The following is a 16,348-nucleotide window of genomic DNA, read 5'->3' as shown; positions in this document are numbered from 1 at the left end:
TGTATTGTGAACCTAGCCTTAGTCTTAATGAATTCGGGCAAGCACCTAAACAGATGTACTTGAATGACAGCGGGAGTACTTAATTGTTTGCTGTGTGGTTAAGAGTAACACAATGCACGATCTCTTGTGTGCGGGGAGCCTAATTAAGGCAAAAAAAGTAAATAAATAGGTCTATGGAAGCGCAAATGGATAAGATGGTTTTAGCTAATGCAAATGTTATAATAGTTTAGTTGTAGTTTTGAGAGCAGCCATGCAAAATTATTCAAAAGTCACAGGAGAGGGCAAACATACCTTGAGCGGCTGCCACTGAATGAGCTGTGACGAGAGGAGTGGCTGGTATAGGAGCTGAATGAGCTTGAGCGGCTGCGGGAACGAGAAGACCCAGAGCCTGTATAGGACGAAGAGCGAGACGAAGACCTGCAGACAAACAGTGTAATAATGCTACGTTAAAGATGAAAGGTGGATGCAAATTAGAAAAACAAATAAATAAAATCAAAAGCTATTGAGCACGTAAGACTTTTATCTTTATAACATGTATATGCTGACTTGTGGCAGTTCATACCGGGAAGAGTTTGATGGAGAAACAGATGAAGCTGAATGACGATTTCTCCGGCGACCTCTGGGTGGGGATCCCAGACCGGATCTTCTCCTGGGCGATTTTGACCGACGCCAAGGGTCCTTCCACTCATCCGGTTGTCTCATTGATGGCACGAGCTCTTTCTTTAAGGGAGGCTCCATTGGTCGGCTGAAAAATCGGAAGACATACAAAAAACAAGTTAGTATAAAAGGATGTCTGAGAATTGATTTTTAAAGTGCTGCAGTCTATTACAAAAACGATCTACTTGTTTTGTATTTACTTTTTATGAAGGAATAATTATTAACACCAAAATCAAACACAAGATGGTAAATGTGGAAATTGTTTAGCTAAATTAAATAAACCCAAATGAATTTGGGGCAAAACCTCCAAGTTACAAATTTGTCAGTTTCATCTTTTTTTAAAACAACTGCTGCATGTTCAGTTCACGTGCAAATAAATTGAGCATTTTAAAGTGTTAAAAATGAATGTTCACTAGACGATGTAATGGTTGCTTCTGGGGTCTCTTTAAAACCACATTTGGAAGTACGGGGATTCCTCCCAATAACAGTGATGTTTCTTTGTAGGGTGCCATGCGCTGTCATTGCCAGGATAAGTTCCAGACAATCACCAAATTGAAAACAAAACCACTTCCATAATAAATGGACAAATGGCTTGTCCAAAGTTTGAATGTTTCACACCATCAGCCATGCAATGGATCAAAATAGTGATTATATTTAGATTATTAGAATAGTGTACTTAATAGTGACTTAGAATTGTAATTAACCAACAAGGCCATCAAGTCCATACCATCTAAATTTTTAAGTATTATTATGTGAAAGATTAATGATAGTCATCAAATAACAGGGGGCTTTGCACGTATGTTTGAGTAATGTAAGAGTTTAATTTTAGTATGAATCCAAATATTGAAAGAGGAAGTGAAATTGTAGTAGGGATTTCCCCACCGGCGCTTTAAAAGCTTTAATCACTAAGATGCAAATGATAAGCATTTTTTTTTTTTTTGCTTGTTTTGGTTGAGTGCAACAAAACCTGACCATTTAAAATTAGCACCAAACAGGAAGAATTGAAAAGTAAATTTGACAAGGGTTGTCAAGTTGGTAATAATCTCATCCAGCGCAGATGCGCAAGCAAATTGTCTTTCCATACTCGTAAATGACTTGTGGTAAGTGATAAATTCCACAAGTGTGATGCAAGAGCAAATAGATGACTCAACACACCAGGATACTAGAACTAAAATAGAAACTCGAGTTATAATACAGCACCTGCAAATTTGATCAAGCGTTTCATTTACTCGGGGCTCATAAAAATCAAACAAGTGTAAATAAATCAATTAAACGATAAAGTTAAGTAAACAATGATGTTTTCAAAGCTAGTCATTAATGAAATTACTTTATGTGGATTCAGGAAAAAGCATTATAAAATAGGCAGCCTGAAGTGAGGACTTCAGAGGAAGTTGATTATAAAGGCTAAAGCAAACTGCTTCACGCTTGTGTGAAAATGTAGCGTTGTGATTGATCAACCTTCCACTACAACTAGTACTCAAAATCAATGTTTAAGGGGCCACAAATACTTTTTAAAGTCATTGAGTGAGGCTGGTCTTGTTGCATGCTTTAACACTGTATATTCAGACAATTACTTTTCGTTCTAAAGAACCAAAATATATATAAAAACTAAAACTAAAAAAAAAAAAATTGACTTAAGCAGACCGATTTTGGAAAATAAAGTGTGATTGAGATTTAATTTGCAATTATTTTTCAAGGTCATTTTTTATTGTATTAAAAAATATATCTTTTTACAACAAAATGTATTAGCTCTGGTATACCAGATGGGATATGTAATTCAAATACAAATTAAGCAGAATTATGAAAAGAGTTAATCTCTCGCAAAAAAGAGGCTAATTTAGTGCATAATCGAACAGTCTTGTAAGTGGATACCATAGCACTATTTCTGCATAAACATAACTTAATACTGTACAGTGTGAGCAGCTCTACAAAATAGATGGATGGACTGTGCAGTGAAACGGTTATTCGCTTCCTTCCTGATTTCAGTGTATTTATCGCTTGCAAAAGTCTCACACAACCAAACTACTATTAATAACACATAGCCAACCCAATGATATATAAAACGCAGTTTCTGAACGATGATTTTCTTTAACGAGCGAGGAGGCACAACCCTATATTACCTTATGTGAAAAGGTAATTGCCCCCTGAACCTAAAGTTGTGCCACCTTTTGCAGCAGTAACTGAAATCAAACGTTTATAAATAATTGGTGATGAGTCTTTCACACCGCTGTGGAGGACTTTTGGACCACTGTTTGCAAAAATGTTAAACTCTGCAATATTAGAGGATTTTCAAGGATAAACTACCCATTTAAGGTCATAGCCCAGCATGTGACTTCAATCTGGGCTTTGACTTGGCCACTGCAAAACCTTGACTTCGTTCCTTTTGAGCCATTCTGAGATTGATTTATTATTGTGTGCTTCGAAACATTATCCTGCAGCATATTCTAAGAGCACTCAAGGTTGAGGGCAGAAACCGATGACTGGACATTCCCCTTCAGGATCTTCAGGATAACAGCAGAATGACTTAAAAAAAAAAATTAAATCGTCGACTACAGCAAGTTCCCGAGGAAGCAAAACAGTCCTTGACAATTTCACTGTTACACTGTTTCCCCTAAAGTTATGAGGATCATCAAGATGCTTTTGGCAAATGTGAGACAAGCCTTTGCGGTTTTTTTTGTGACTTCAGAAACAAAAATCCCAGGTCTCGATATGTCTCATAAGATTAAGTTCACGAGAACGAGACAGGTTTTTGACAAAATTTGTAATGAAAAATAATGCGTACAATTTTTTTTTCCGGTTCTCAAAATTCTTCCCTATTACTGAGCAGATTGCAACAACATTAAACAAGTATGTACTAATGGCAACTGTTGGGCTGTCAATATCAAAACGGATAATTTGTGTCACTGCCATTGAAAGAGAGGTAATCTGAAGAGAGGTAGAAAGGTAATCCAGAGGGCAACCAGGTCGCTAAATCTTTAAAGATAATCAAAGTGGTAAAAACAGCAAAGCTAAGTAAAGAAGGAAGTTAGATCGATATAATAAATAAATGACTTGGTGGAAATTCTGATTGGCTATTAACTTTAGAGACGTTGACTATTGATCAAAGAAATTACTTTAGAATCTTGGTCATGATGTTTTTGTAATGCTCTATCTAAAAAGTAATTTTCTAACATGATAAGTCACATAAATGCAGATCGGAAAGAGGTGGTTAAATGACGAAAAAGTCTCCATGTAAATTTGGCTACGATCATTTAAATTTATAATTAAACCAAATCAAGTCTTTGAAATTTTCTCAAATCTCAAGTTAAATCCAGATTTTTTTCAATCTCAACTGACATCGCGGGTCTTTTCATTTTGGTCAAGATCAAATTTTCTCAAAAAACGGGACTTCAGTCAAATACAGTCCAAGTCACAATTACTCGTGACTACTTTACTCATGTTGAAATCTTACTTACTTGGGTGGGAGAATTAAAGGTGACTGTGGTTTTAGTTTGTTATCGTCTTTCTTCTCCCGCATGTCTCGCGGTGGACGCATCTTGGGTCTCTCCTTCTCATCTCGCTTTATCCTGTCCCTCTCCCACTCTTCTTTTCGCCTCATTCGCTCTTTCTCCCGCTCTCTTTCCCGCTCTCGCTCCCTCTGCCGGCGCTCCCGCTCGCGGTGATCTCTCTCCCGCTCTCGATCTCTGTGCCTCTCTCTAGGGTCCCGTTCTCTGACACGCTCCTGGAACAGTGACAAAATGAGAGCAAATGTTATATTATTTTAGATCTTTTAAACAACCATATGCAATATTAATACAGCCTGAGATAGTCATCTGAGGTCTTGGGGCAAAAACAGCTTGTAAAGGTCATTATTGAATGTTTATCTAATGAGGATTACTCAACTGTGGAGCATTTCTATTGGAGACTAAGCAGGGTTTTGTTCAGGGTCTGTGAGGAGTTTACATGTTCTCACCCCCACAAACATACATATGTGTATGTATGTGTGTACGTACATTGTGAGCATTCAGTGAACGCCTTGCCTGTGTAACGTTGAATGTGCTAGAAGCAGTTGTTTTTTCTTTTCCTCGGGGTGCAGCTTGAGTTCTTTTAGCCATAAATCCTGAACTTGCACACCATCCATGTTATGATTGTGTGTGTACAGTATATGCCAAAAGGCCACAATTAATAAACAAGTCAAATGGAATATCTTTCCGCGTTGTCTAATCAGTGCACTCTTAATTGAATCCGATGGAGACAAGGAACAAGGATGGGCTGGGAAATTGGTTAGGTTTGCTTGCTTCTGGCCCCTCTCTACCACTCTCTAGCCCGCTTTCTTTCACTTGCACTGTCGTCTGTGTCTATGAATGTCGTCTGTGTCTATGAACTATCATTGAGAACCTCACTTTCCTCCCAGCCGAATCAAAATCTTCTGCACTAGCCCATCATTATTTCTATTCATATTGCAAGTGCTACGTCTGTTGTGTTGATGACAAACGACAGAGGAGTCACTCATAGTACAGTAATTCCAATGAATGGTCAGACCACCACTCAAGATATTTCACCAGCTGTGTCATGCCATTGAGAATGCTGGTTTTCCATGGAAAAGGTTTGTATGGGAAACATGTCGAAGGCATTTTTCTTAGTTGAGCAGAAGTGAAAGTCTTCATGGAGAAGGATGGGGTGTCTCTTCCTGTGCTAAGTGATCCTAAAGGGCTCATGGAATTAGCTTTTCTTGTTGATGTCACTCTTGAACTTAATGTGCTGAAAAATAAACTACAAGGCCAGAGGCAACTTGTCAGTGCAAGCTTATGAATGTGAGAGCATTCTCCACAAAACTCAGATAAACCTTTGCCATTTCCCAGCATACAAAGTGTCTTTCTGCAATATAGCCTTTTTCTTTTTTTTAATGGGGGGGGGGGGGGGGGGGGGGGGAGTACAAAGGGCGCAAACGATGAAGCGTGAAGTAGCAGGGTAAAAATGCACATTGTTACACGACTAGAGGATACTTACATTATAGTGGTAGGGAAGGGGAGCTTCTGTATACTGCACTCGGAAGTTTTCATACTGGCCACCTCGCCATAGAGCCTCCATTTCATAGTCATAGTATGGATCAGCATACTGATCACTGCAATTGCATATCAGAAATGTAAAAGATTCAACAAAATTATTAATATTTTTACATATGAGTTATAGGTTTGCTGTTGCTGCTGAGTACCCCTGGACATTATGGCTAGGTTCACATTGCAGGGCTTACATTTTTTTTTGTGCGATCGTTCACATTTCCAAATAAAAGTGACCTGTGTTTTTCCAATGTGCTCAGTTGCGCCTTTTCAGCGAGGAATTGTGACGTTTGTCACTTGTTTGTTACATGCGAGTCGGACGTCCTGGCCGTTCAAATTGAGGCCGCATGACAAAAGATTGGATATGGATCGGTTTAGGGACAACATAGCCAAGTGGCCTCAATTGCATCAGAAAAAAAAATGGATTTGTGTCATTTCCACTTCCATTAGAAATTCAAATACAGGTCGTATTTAGGGCAAAAAAATCTGAATTGGGTCACATCAGGTTGCAGTGTAAACTTAGCCTTTGTTGCAGGACTAAACCAATAATTAGATTAATTAACAGCTGGGGTAATAAAGGAAACTTTCAACCAATAGTCTATACTCACCCATATATTGGCTCCCTGATGTCCATTTCTCTGAAAGAGAAAATCAAGTGTTAATCAAGAAATTGTTTGTATTCTAGGATTTTCTTATCAAGTTTAAAAAGAGCTTTTTAAGAAAAAAAAAACATAATTGGATAAACTTGCTTGAGATCAAAAGTATTTTGTGTCATTTTCATAACCAATACCATTCACACAAGCCAACGCAGAACCATGAGCTTATTGTTACTGTCATTACATCCCAATGACACACATATATAGGATAGAAATGTCATATTTATCTTTAAACCAAAACTGTAAAATGAACAACAAACAAGTCTGTCATTACAAGTCCTACAAATCACAAAGCACTCTTACTCCAAAGAGTAGTCGTCAATTTATTGCCACGGGAAGTCCCACAACAGCGGCTGCTCAGAGTCAGGCTCAGCGTGGGTAGCATATAAAGCCATGACGATAAAAAAATGTTTAATGAGCCATTGGTTTCCTCACATCTCTATTGTAATTTTTCACACTTTAACAGTAAAGGAATTTTGCAAAAATAACATTTACGTCGTGGATTTATTTTGCGACAATGCCTATGTGTTTGTTAATGGGGCTACGTCGGCTTGTCCGATTTGCGACAATGTGGCTTTGCATTAACACACACACGCTTGATGGCAAGAGAGAGAGAAGGAAAAATAAGCAGCGTCTAAAATAAAAGAAGTTGCATCTTCATCTCAACAGACAGGAGCAGGATCATTTGAGGTTTTTCTGGACTGCTAACAGGGCCTGCAACTGGGTAGTCGGCAAGGATGGGGCGAGACGCCGCAACAGCCAGTTTAGCAACAAGATTTGCCTGGCAACTACTACCTGTTAAAATGTTCCGGTTTTGTTCCTAAGCCTGTAATCAGAGCCTAAACGGAAGTGAATAAGCCAATCTTTTAGGAACTAAGTAATGAAAAGGGGCGGACAGAGAAACACAATTTTTTCATGATTCTTATTGAAATTATCTTTATTTTTGCAAATTATGTTTACTACTCTGCTTCTTTTGTTCACATTTTGATAATTTTATATAGCAGTAACAGAACTACTGGATGCATTTCTCATTTGATACAGATCTGTTTAATGTCAATTCAAAATAACACGAGGAGACTGGAAGCACTTAAGCAGTCATAGTGTGCGGAATATGTTTTTGAGATAGTAACTGAAGAAAAATGAAAATATTTTGTGGTATAATGTTATTGTGATATAAAAAAAAAAATACAATATCGTGACAGTTGTTTTCCATATCACCCAGCACTAATGCAGAGTTTATTCAAGTCTCAATCTCTGAACACCTCTCGGAACATTTAAAATAGGGATATGTAAGGAACTCATTTCAAGTAAGCAATAGGTGTAGTATATCATACTCTCTGATAATGCGGTAGCTGCGTTCCCTGAAGAAGTCGTTCTCCTTGTCAAATTCTCTCTCATCTTCTCCAATGGTCACATTGAAACGTTTCTCCTCAAAATCTGGCTCTTGCTCCTTTCGGATGGTGGCCTTCTTCAACATCTATAGAACACAAAAGTAAACAGTTTAAAACATGAAAATAGTCATGTCTAAGTGCATGTTGGAGCTTCCAAAAGGAGAAATGCCCGACATCAAGTTTGAAGATGTTATGGAGTGTGTTCTTTCCAAATGGTCTACTCACTTCTGAATTAATTTATTCTTATAAAAGAAGTTAACATTCATCAGTGTTGATGGAAAATCAGCGCAATTACTTAGGGATTGACTAACTACCAATCACGTTAGCAGCAAATGTCATTTTTACACAACAGCAAGTGGTAAAATGGCTGCCCTGAGATCAAATGGATTTTGCTGGTTAATTTATTTCACATATGCAATATAAATCAAAACTTTGTGTTTATAGACTTTTAAGGGGCCACGTTGAAAGCTTTTGACTTAATTTCCCCTTTAAAAGAAAAGACAATACAATGATTTTCTAAATGTTTTTAACTTAGATTTAAATAACTACATCAAAAGGACAAGATGTGTAATGTTCCAAATGATGAACATTAATGTTTTAAGACAGCCTCCAGTGTCGATCTCATAACAAAAATAAGGATATTAAAAATAATGGACAGGTCTGTCAAATTAAAGAATAAAAATTGTTGCAGAACAAATAATTAATGGCAACAGACTAATGAGAACGTCTGTGTTGTCTGTAAAATAAGTCAACATTGTTCTGTGAATGGTCAATATTGGTTTGGTCAATATTGTTTGGCATGGTGAGCTTTAATTGTGTTAATCACGCTGTTACCAGTACCACCCACTTTTCTCATTTTAATTACTAAAAAACAAAAATCTGTTAGTTTCTAGTTGCCTAGCCTGAGTTTGTAAACAATACAAAACTGGCACTGCCCTTCAAAACCATGTATGTGATTTATTCCATTTCGACACCTGGGAAAGTTACCTCTTTAGCATGCCTTAGTCCCCTCTCCCACGCACTTTCCACAGGCGGTTCAACAGGAGGTGGAGGAGGAGGGAGCTCCTCTACAGCCGGTGCAGCCTGGAGGACAACAAATTTTGCTCATTAGTGATTATACGGTGTTGTGAAAGCGGAAGTCAATTTTAGTCAAAACAAACGCAAATGTACATTACAATACTATGCTGGATGTGCCCCACCACTTTACACACAGTAATCTACACTGCATTGGTGGAATTTTAAAGAAACATCCACCTGAGGCGGTGGGCATTTTGCCATTTGCGTGGAATCTCGCTGGCAAGTGTTTTGCACCACTTTGTAATCGGTGCAGCATGCCTCTGCAGTCAACTGATATTCTTCCATACTATCGGTGGCAGTAAATAGCATCCTACAGCATACAAAAAAAACCTACTGTATAACAGGGGTAGAGAATCATAGTAGATTCTCCTGATCTAAATTCTTCCAAGCTTTTTTAGCAGGCCCCCTCATCTCTATCCAGTGTGCATGCTTACCAGGAGTTGATTACAGTGTTTAGGTTATGATAGTCCTTTTTAGCCGAATCATAAAGGTGTTTGTACCGGTGAATTTTCATAGGCAATAATAGTTCATCGGCCATGTTTTCTGCGCAGTAAAGAAATTCCGCAAGATACGTGTTGCGGAAAATCTGGCTCGCACGGATGTGTTAAGCATAAACCAAGTTTAAGGCTAGGTTTACACTGTAGCCCGAAGTGACCAAATTCAGATTTTTTATCTCCTATCTGACCTGTATTGGTCTTTTGATGGGAGAGTAGATGACACTTGCACGTAACATACAACCGACAAACACAATTTTGCACTCACAAAGGCATAATCAGGTAAGAAAAACCAAAACAACAATGGCGGACAATGGAGACTACTCAATGAAGGGGGAGCGAGGTGTATTTCGTCTCTCTTGTTGCGTTCTCTCTTGCTTTTGGCATTAACTCGCATAAAAGAATTGCTGGCACCACACAAAATGTCATGGCAAGAAAAAAAAAACATGTTTTCCCTCCACAATGTAATTTACTCTATAAATTCAACAAATTGAAAATATTCTGGCTCCTGGTGATGGCTGTCATCAGAGTAGACTTCTTTACAAAAAACAAAAACAAATACTCACTGGCCATTCTATTTTTTTTTTTAAACAAAGGGTCATTTTTGCGAGCTTTTTAAGTGTTTAAAATGTCATCACTTTCCTAAATTTTAATATATTGACAACATTGAAACAAGTTTGTTTCTTTTTTCAAGGTTTTTAATGACAAAAATTTTATTTTTTTTTTGTCTCATACATAAGCTTACATTTATTAGCTGTTGGGTGTTGGTGATGTTAATCCCTGGAGATTGGATAAACTTTTTTTGGGTTGAGGTAACTAAAAGGGATAGGACAAGGTTTTTTTTAACGTGTTGGATCAGAAGTGTAATGAAATACACACGGAAATGCACTGCTGGTCAATCTACTTCAACAGTACCTTAACAAGTAATATATGGCACCAACAGCCTTGATACGCTTTTATTTTGAAGCTACTCCCGGAAGCATGGCCGCAAACACAGTTTGCGTGATAATCTCAGCTCCCAGAGTGAGCAGCTGCTGATGTATATAAACATGTTTTGTTTTTGTTTTTTTTGGCTTTCTCGATTGACGTTATTTTTTTTGTCTGACTTTTGTCTCCCCCATATAGTGTGATGCTATGTGGTTTCCCTTAGGACACAGGGCCATTATCCTGCATGTTTTCGAACCTTCTCTCTCACACACACACACCTGAATCAAAAGATAAAGATCATTATCATGCTCCCGCAGGGCTTGCTCATAATCATTTGAATCAGGTGTGTTGAGGAAAGAAAACTGGAAATGATATGGCCCACGAGGACTGAAGTTTGACACCAATGCCTTAGGGTATAAATAAAGTTATATTAAATTGAATTAACACTACCGCCTCGATAAACTGGGATCGACACATTGGGCACCCCTGCTATGAACTGTTAACTGTTAACGCTTAAAGCGAAAAAAACAAACAAACAAAAACAAACAAACAAACAAACAAAAATCACAAATACATTTACTACACCAAAAGACTTACCCAGGAGTTGTTGGGTATAAGGGGCAATGGTCCTCCAGGCTGTGCTCCATTGGGTGAGAAAAGGTCTGGCTTAGTGATGAGGGAGTAGTTACCTTTGTCGTTGACACCAGGGTGGATAAACCGACAGTTCATACCCCAAGTACAATTCCCTAGAGAAACAACTAAAATTGTTAAAAGTTTCTCGTAAAGATTTAGGTTAGTGTCAAGAGTGATTCATATTTGGCAATAGAGAAAGAGCCAGGATCACGCTTCAGGTTTGACAGTAAATTATGATATTTACAATGTTCCTTGTTTGCAATATGGGATTAACCAAGATCGTCTTTTGTAGAGTTAACATCAATACAGTAATTTAATGGGGACCAAAACCCCTGCCCCCCGCAAAAAGTTAAGAACTGTGAAGCAGCGAAGCAGCGTCACGCAACGCGTACGTTGGCCGTGCATTAAAAAAAAAGAAAAAAGAAAAAGAAAAGTGTAAGAAATATATTTAGTAAAACCCTCTGTAGCGTTCATTCCCATTCACAATTTTGGAACACAAACTTTTCTTTTTCAACACATAGCAGCCGGAGCCTCAAGGTTTTGATTTTCAGTGAACCTGTTTTCAAAGCCAAGTTTTTTTCCAGCCTTAAATATTACTCACCTTTGATGAAGAATCTGCAGATAGGACGTGGTCTAATCTTTCTATCTGAGGGATCTTTAACCTCCCCCTCCTCCAAATCATCATCCTGCACAAGATAAAGAAAAATAACACATGTATATTGGACAAAGAATTTAAGTTTATAACACTTCAAACTTTTTAATTCTGAAAAAAATTGACACATTCAACAAACAATGCCAACAGGGACCTCCATATAAAAAGGGAATGCTTTTATAGCAGAAACTTTACTACCCGCTGTATTTTTACTCCTTCCATGTAGTCAAGCCCCAAGTATTTATCAGACAAACCATGACCACTTACATCAATCTCTCCTTCATCAATCTCGCCATCATCATCTTCTTTCCTCTTGTCTTTGAAGGAATCTCTGCGGACTTTGGAGTCATCTGTCTTTCTGGACTCCCCGTCTTTGGGGGATGGGGGTAGGATTGGTTTCTTCTCTCGCTTCTTTACAGTCGCGTCTTTGCTCACCTCCTCTTCCAATGTTAGTTTTGGGTCCTCTTCTTCTTCATCCTCGTGTGTGGTGATGTTGGGCTCTTCTGGGACCTCCTCATCATAATCCAGCTCATGTTCATCCAGCTCCCTGGAAACGGACGGCGAGTCTTCCTTAATCCCTCTTGACACAGCTGCTCTCCCTTCTCGAGCACACAACATATATTGCCCTCCTGCAATGCTTTTCACTCTTTCTTCCTCTTCTTCCTCCTCGTTCTCCTCCTCCTCTTCATCAGCACCAAGATTTGCCCCATCCCTTCTGTAGTCTCCATATGCCAAGGACAAATCTTCTTTGTTTTCCTTCATGACAAAGTTCTTGTCTTGTTCTGGGTCTGATTCTGGGGACTGAGGAGGATCAAGTACTTGATCAGCTACACCTTCTACCTCATCCACTCCATCCAATTCACCCCTCAGTTGTCCATCCCCATCATCTTTATAATCATCGTCGTCGTCGTCGTCATCATCACCATCATCATCCCCTTCCATCAACAAAATTGCCTCGTTTTCTTGTCCCAGTCCGCCAGTTTCTCCTACAGGTTCGTCGTCCTCTGGTTCAGAAATAAAGTCAGGTACAACCTCATCCTCCTCCCCTGCCATTGCCTGTGATGCTAGACCTTCTCCGATTTCAACTGTATCTTCCTCTTCATCCTCATCCACCAATTCTCCATTTTCTTCATAGAGTAGCTCGCTGTCTGAGATGACCCTATCCTCCTCATCAGGAGAATCCAGCAGTTCACTGTCAGACAGGTCCTTTTCCTCCAAAGGAGATTGCAGTGACTGGGGAGGACTTTCAGGTGTATCCATTTGAGAAGATTTTACTCTAAACGAAAAAGCACAAATCAAACATAAGGTAACAGCATAAAAAGGCAGGATCCTGCATTTAGAAAGCAAAGTATGCTGCTATAGGACACTTCAATGAATCTCTTCTAAATCCAAAGTCAGTGAACAGGGAAGAGGAAAACGCATGGTTGTTGATGCCTTGCAGCTATTTTCATTTGTTGTCTGTAATGATACTTTACAGACAGCTAAAAACAACGAATGTGACAAAGCTGTGTGACATAGCTTAAGAATCTGTCTCAAGTTATTAAGTTTGAACAAAAGTCAATACTTGCATGTCAAATTGAAATGTGCAAAGTCAACGAAAGGCGCGTTCAACATTTCAAGTAAAGCCTTCCCATAGCATTAGCACACAGGCCAAATTGATAGTTGGTTATAAAGGTTTAGGGTATCAGAAATCTAAATGTACCCTAGATAGTCACTTACTCGTGCGTACAGTTTTGGATAACGGTGCCGACTACACTACATAATTCACTGCTGGGTCATTGACTGGTAAGCACGCTAATAGCCTGCTCGTGCTAGTCGGTAACAAGGCCCACAGTGCGATGGAAGCATAGTGGTCAAAATCGAACGACAATCAACAATTTTCTGAACATTATCGCAAAATATGGTTAGCTTTAGGTTCTGTAATTCGGCCCATAATTACTTGTGCAACATCAGTGCACCTATACATTTATCAACAATTCACTAACAATGAGCGCCTGCTTCGGTGGTAAGCTATAAGCCTCTATGCTAACTATGAAGAAAATCTCGCTTTCACCTTGCCAGCCGGAACTTCTCAAACGCGTCACCGTTGCGTTAAGAACTATCCTTCCGCACTGGTATAGGCGTTTGAAGTCTATAATTACTCATACACGATATAATTTAACCGATAGGATGAGAAAATAAGACACCCCACTCGACACAGCGAGGGTTGCCGTTAGCTGACGTCATAAAGACACGACTGGGAAACGCAAAAACGCCGCGCCAGGGAGACTTGCTGACTGGAGGGTGGGGTTACGCTTGTCAGATATGTGATATTTGAAATCCAGTCTATTCTCCGTTAATCACTCAATGTCGTTTGGTGGTTAGACAACCAGAACATGCTAAAAATTTTATTGTCTTTACCAGTAACGAAGTGACCATTGCTTCAATATTTGGTTATTGTAAAACGTCAAAATGGAAAAAGGGAATTCGAAGAGCCGAGGTGATAATCGTTTGAAAGTTGAGTACAAGCTGGCTAGGGATTCTATGGGAAAGAAGAGAACGCCGGTAAACGTCAAAGTGAGTGACGCCGAAAACTCTACAGAAATGAATTTATTCGATTTTGAACTTAGTGAATCTCCCGAGTGCGCGATGGACCCCTCTAAATTCCAAAGTAACAACACAACCCGGAAGTCGGTCTCCAAACGATACAAAGGGGACTCAAAAGACAACAGTGACCGGATTTCCAGCGGTAGCGCCGATTTTTCGTCACCAACCCCTTATCTACAAGAGACGTCCCAGAGGATTTCAGCTATTGAGCTTATGATGGAAACAGGTTCAACATTACGGCGCATTGACAAGTTAACCTCGACAGTCGAGCAGCTTGGGGCGGATGTTAACTGTCACAAAGACGTTCTAAAACAGACAAAATTGGAAATTGAACAACTGAAAAGGGAAAATAATAAACTGAGAGGAGAAAAGCTCTACAGTCGTTTCGAGACCAAGAAGACCAAGGACCAAAGAGCCCCCCCACGCCTCTCCAAAAACAAAAACTGAACGATGGACTTGCTACGCAATCCTTTATTACTTGATTAATATATACATTGCATAACTAATAATATAACTACCAACAAGACCGCGAGTATTATGCATGGCATGTCATTGCGATTTCTTTCATTTCCTGTATATAGTTGATATTACCAGGGGTCCCTAACCTTTTTGAAAATGAGAGCTACTTCTTTGGTACTGAGTAATACGAAGGGCTACCAGTTTACGTGAAGAATCTGATCAGGTTCACCATTTTTCACAATAATTCAGGAACAACTGTAGTAAATACGTAAATCGAGTCTAATATATAATGAACATGTAATACATGTATAATTGTTTGTAAAATTTATAGAAAATCACGGTGTCCACAGGCACCATGTTGTCGACCCCTGATATATACAGTAGTAGACCCTAATCAGAGAATAGTTAGACCCATGTGAGATTGTCTTGACAGTGCCTAGGACAGTGTCTTTGTATTCGGTGGGCAAGTGATCTATAAGGTGACCAAGGCAATTGACTGTCAGGGGTTTTCAAACTGTTTGGAGTCAGGGACCCCTTTTAGAAAGCTAATTTGCCAAGCATTATAGTATTAAATGCTGATTTAGCTTTGCTGGCTTCATCGTCTTGTATGCAAGCAGTTGTAGACACAATGCATTTTGACACATCTCAAAATTATTACATCTTTAAAAATATATTAATCTGATAGAATTGATTGCTTTATTGAAGAGTACTGAATACTTTCACAATTTATTATAAAATGAAATTAACACACACCACACATATATGTGTGTGTATGTGTGTATATATATATATATATATATATATATATATATATATATATATATATATATATATATATATATATATATATATATATATATATATATATATAAATGTATGTATATATATATGTATGTATAGGCCCCCACCTGAGCTTAGTCCAACCATGGTTTCAATGCGTAAAGTTAGAGATGGTCACTCAAACTACATGGAGGGATAGAAGACCAAGTGAAAGGAGTGGTGCTTTTCATGAGGTGGAAGTTCACATAACAGTCAAGCATGAACGGAAACAAATGCTCATGCTGGTGACCACTCTTTCCCCATTCACTGCCAAAAACAAGTATACTTTTTTCAAGAAGGGAAGTATCGGAGGTTGCTTAGTGGAGCAGTGGGCCGTATATGGCCCGCGGGCCGTAGTATGCCCATGTCTGGGTTAGCTCGTCCGCCTCACAGTCAAGGGATCCGGGTTTGAATCCAGCTGACTCCAGCCTTCTTGTGTGGAGTTTGCATGTTCTCCCCAAGCCCACTTGGCTTCTTCCTGGGCACTCTGGCTACCACATGCCAAAAACATGCATGGCAGGTGTATTTGACACACAAAATTGTCTTTAGGTGTGATTGGGTGTGTGAATGCTTGTTTATCTCTGTGTGCCCTGCAATTGGCTGGCAACCAGTTCAGGGTGGCCCCCGCCTACTGCCCGAAGTCACCAGCAAGCCTATGGTCCTTGTGAAGATAATCGGCTCTAGAAAAAGGATGGGATGGATGGAAGTATCGGATTCTTATCAACTGTAATTGGCTAGCAGTGTTACTTCAAAACCGTACTGTAATGCATTATTTATTACTTATGTTGTCTGCTGCTGCCGCTCGCATCTTAGCTGTAGTAGATACCAATAACAGGAAGTAATTATTTTACCCTGGACATTTCTTCTCCGATCTTGTGATGTTTATGGTGAATTTGGTGGGAAACAAGACTTTCAGGTTAAAAATGTTTTGCGATCCTCTCATTTGTACCTAATAAAA

At 39.0% G+C, this 16,348-nt stretch overlaps 1 protein-coding gene across 4 annotated transcripts in view; it reads right to left on the bottom strand.

Annotated features, from left to right (window-relative positions):
• The window catches only part of zc3h18 (zinc finger CCCH-type containing 18), a 32,255-nt gene extending 18,522 nt beyond the window's left edge, over nucleotides 1-13,733 (bottom strand). For 3 of the 4 annotated variants that reach the window (XM_088417414.1, XM_088417416.1, XM_088417417.1), the window contains exons 1-11: nucleotides 13,580-13,733; nucleotides 11,794-12,802; nucleotides 11,476-11,560; nucleotides 10,839-10,987; nucleotides 8,731-8,826; nucleotides 7,687-7,829; nucleotides 6,305-6,334; nucleotides 5,647-5,761; nucleotides 4,113-4,378; nucleotides 563-745; nucleotides 292-417 (exon numbers count right to left, since the gene is read on the bottom strand). In XM_088417414.1, coding sequence (XP_088273540.1) covers nucleotides 292-417; nucleotides 563-745; nucleotides 4,113-4,378; nucleotides 5,647-5,761; nucleotides 6,305-6,334; nucleotides 7,687-7,829; nucleotides 8,731-8,826; nucleotides 10,839-10,987; nucleotides 11,476-11,560; nucleotides 11,794-12,786 — 2,186 coding nt within the window. In that variant the 5' untranslated portion in view covers nucleotides 12,787-12,802; nucleotides 13,580-13,733. Of the gene's footprint in view, nucleotides 1-291; nucleotides 418-562; nucleotides 746-4,112; nucleotides 4,379-5,646; nucleotides 5,762-6,304; nucleotides 6,335-7,686; nucleotides 7,830-8,730; nucleotides 8,827-10,838; nucleotides 10,988-11,475; nucleotides 11,561-11,793; nucleotides 12,803-13,245; nucleotides 13,449-13,579 lie in introns of those variants that run through there. The other variant, XM_088417415.1, reaches the window with a different exon arrangement.
• Nucleotides 13,734-16,348: the final 2,615 nt, after the last annotated feature.

The sequence above is a fragment of the Hippichthys cyanospilos genome, chromosome 6, assembly GCF_059441005.1.
Source record: "Hippichthys cyanospilos isolate Australia breed blue-spotted pipefish chromosome 6, RoL_Hcya_1.0, whole genome shotgun sequence".
NCBI lineage: Eukaryota > Metazoa > Chordata > Actinopteri > Syngnathiformes > Syngnathidae > Hippichthys > Hippichthys cyanospilos.
The sequence above is the reverse complement of the archived record's forward strand: the minus strand, read 5'-3'. Positions and strand labels throughout refer to the sequence as shown.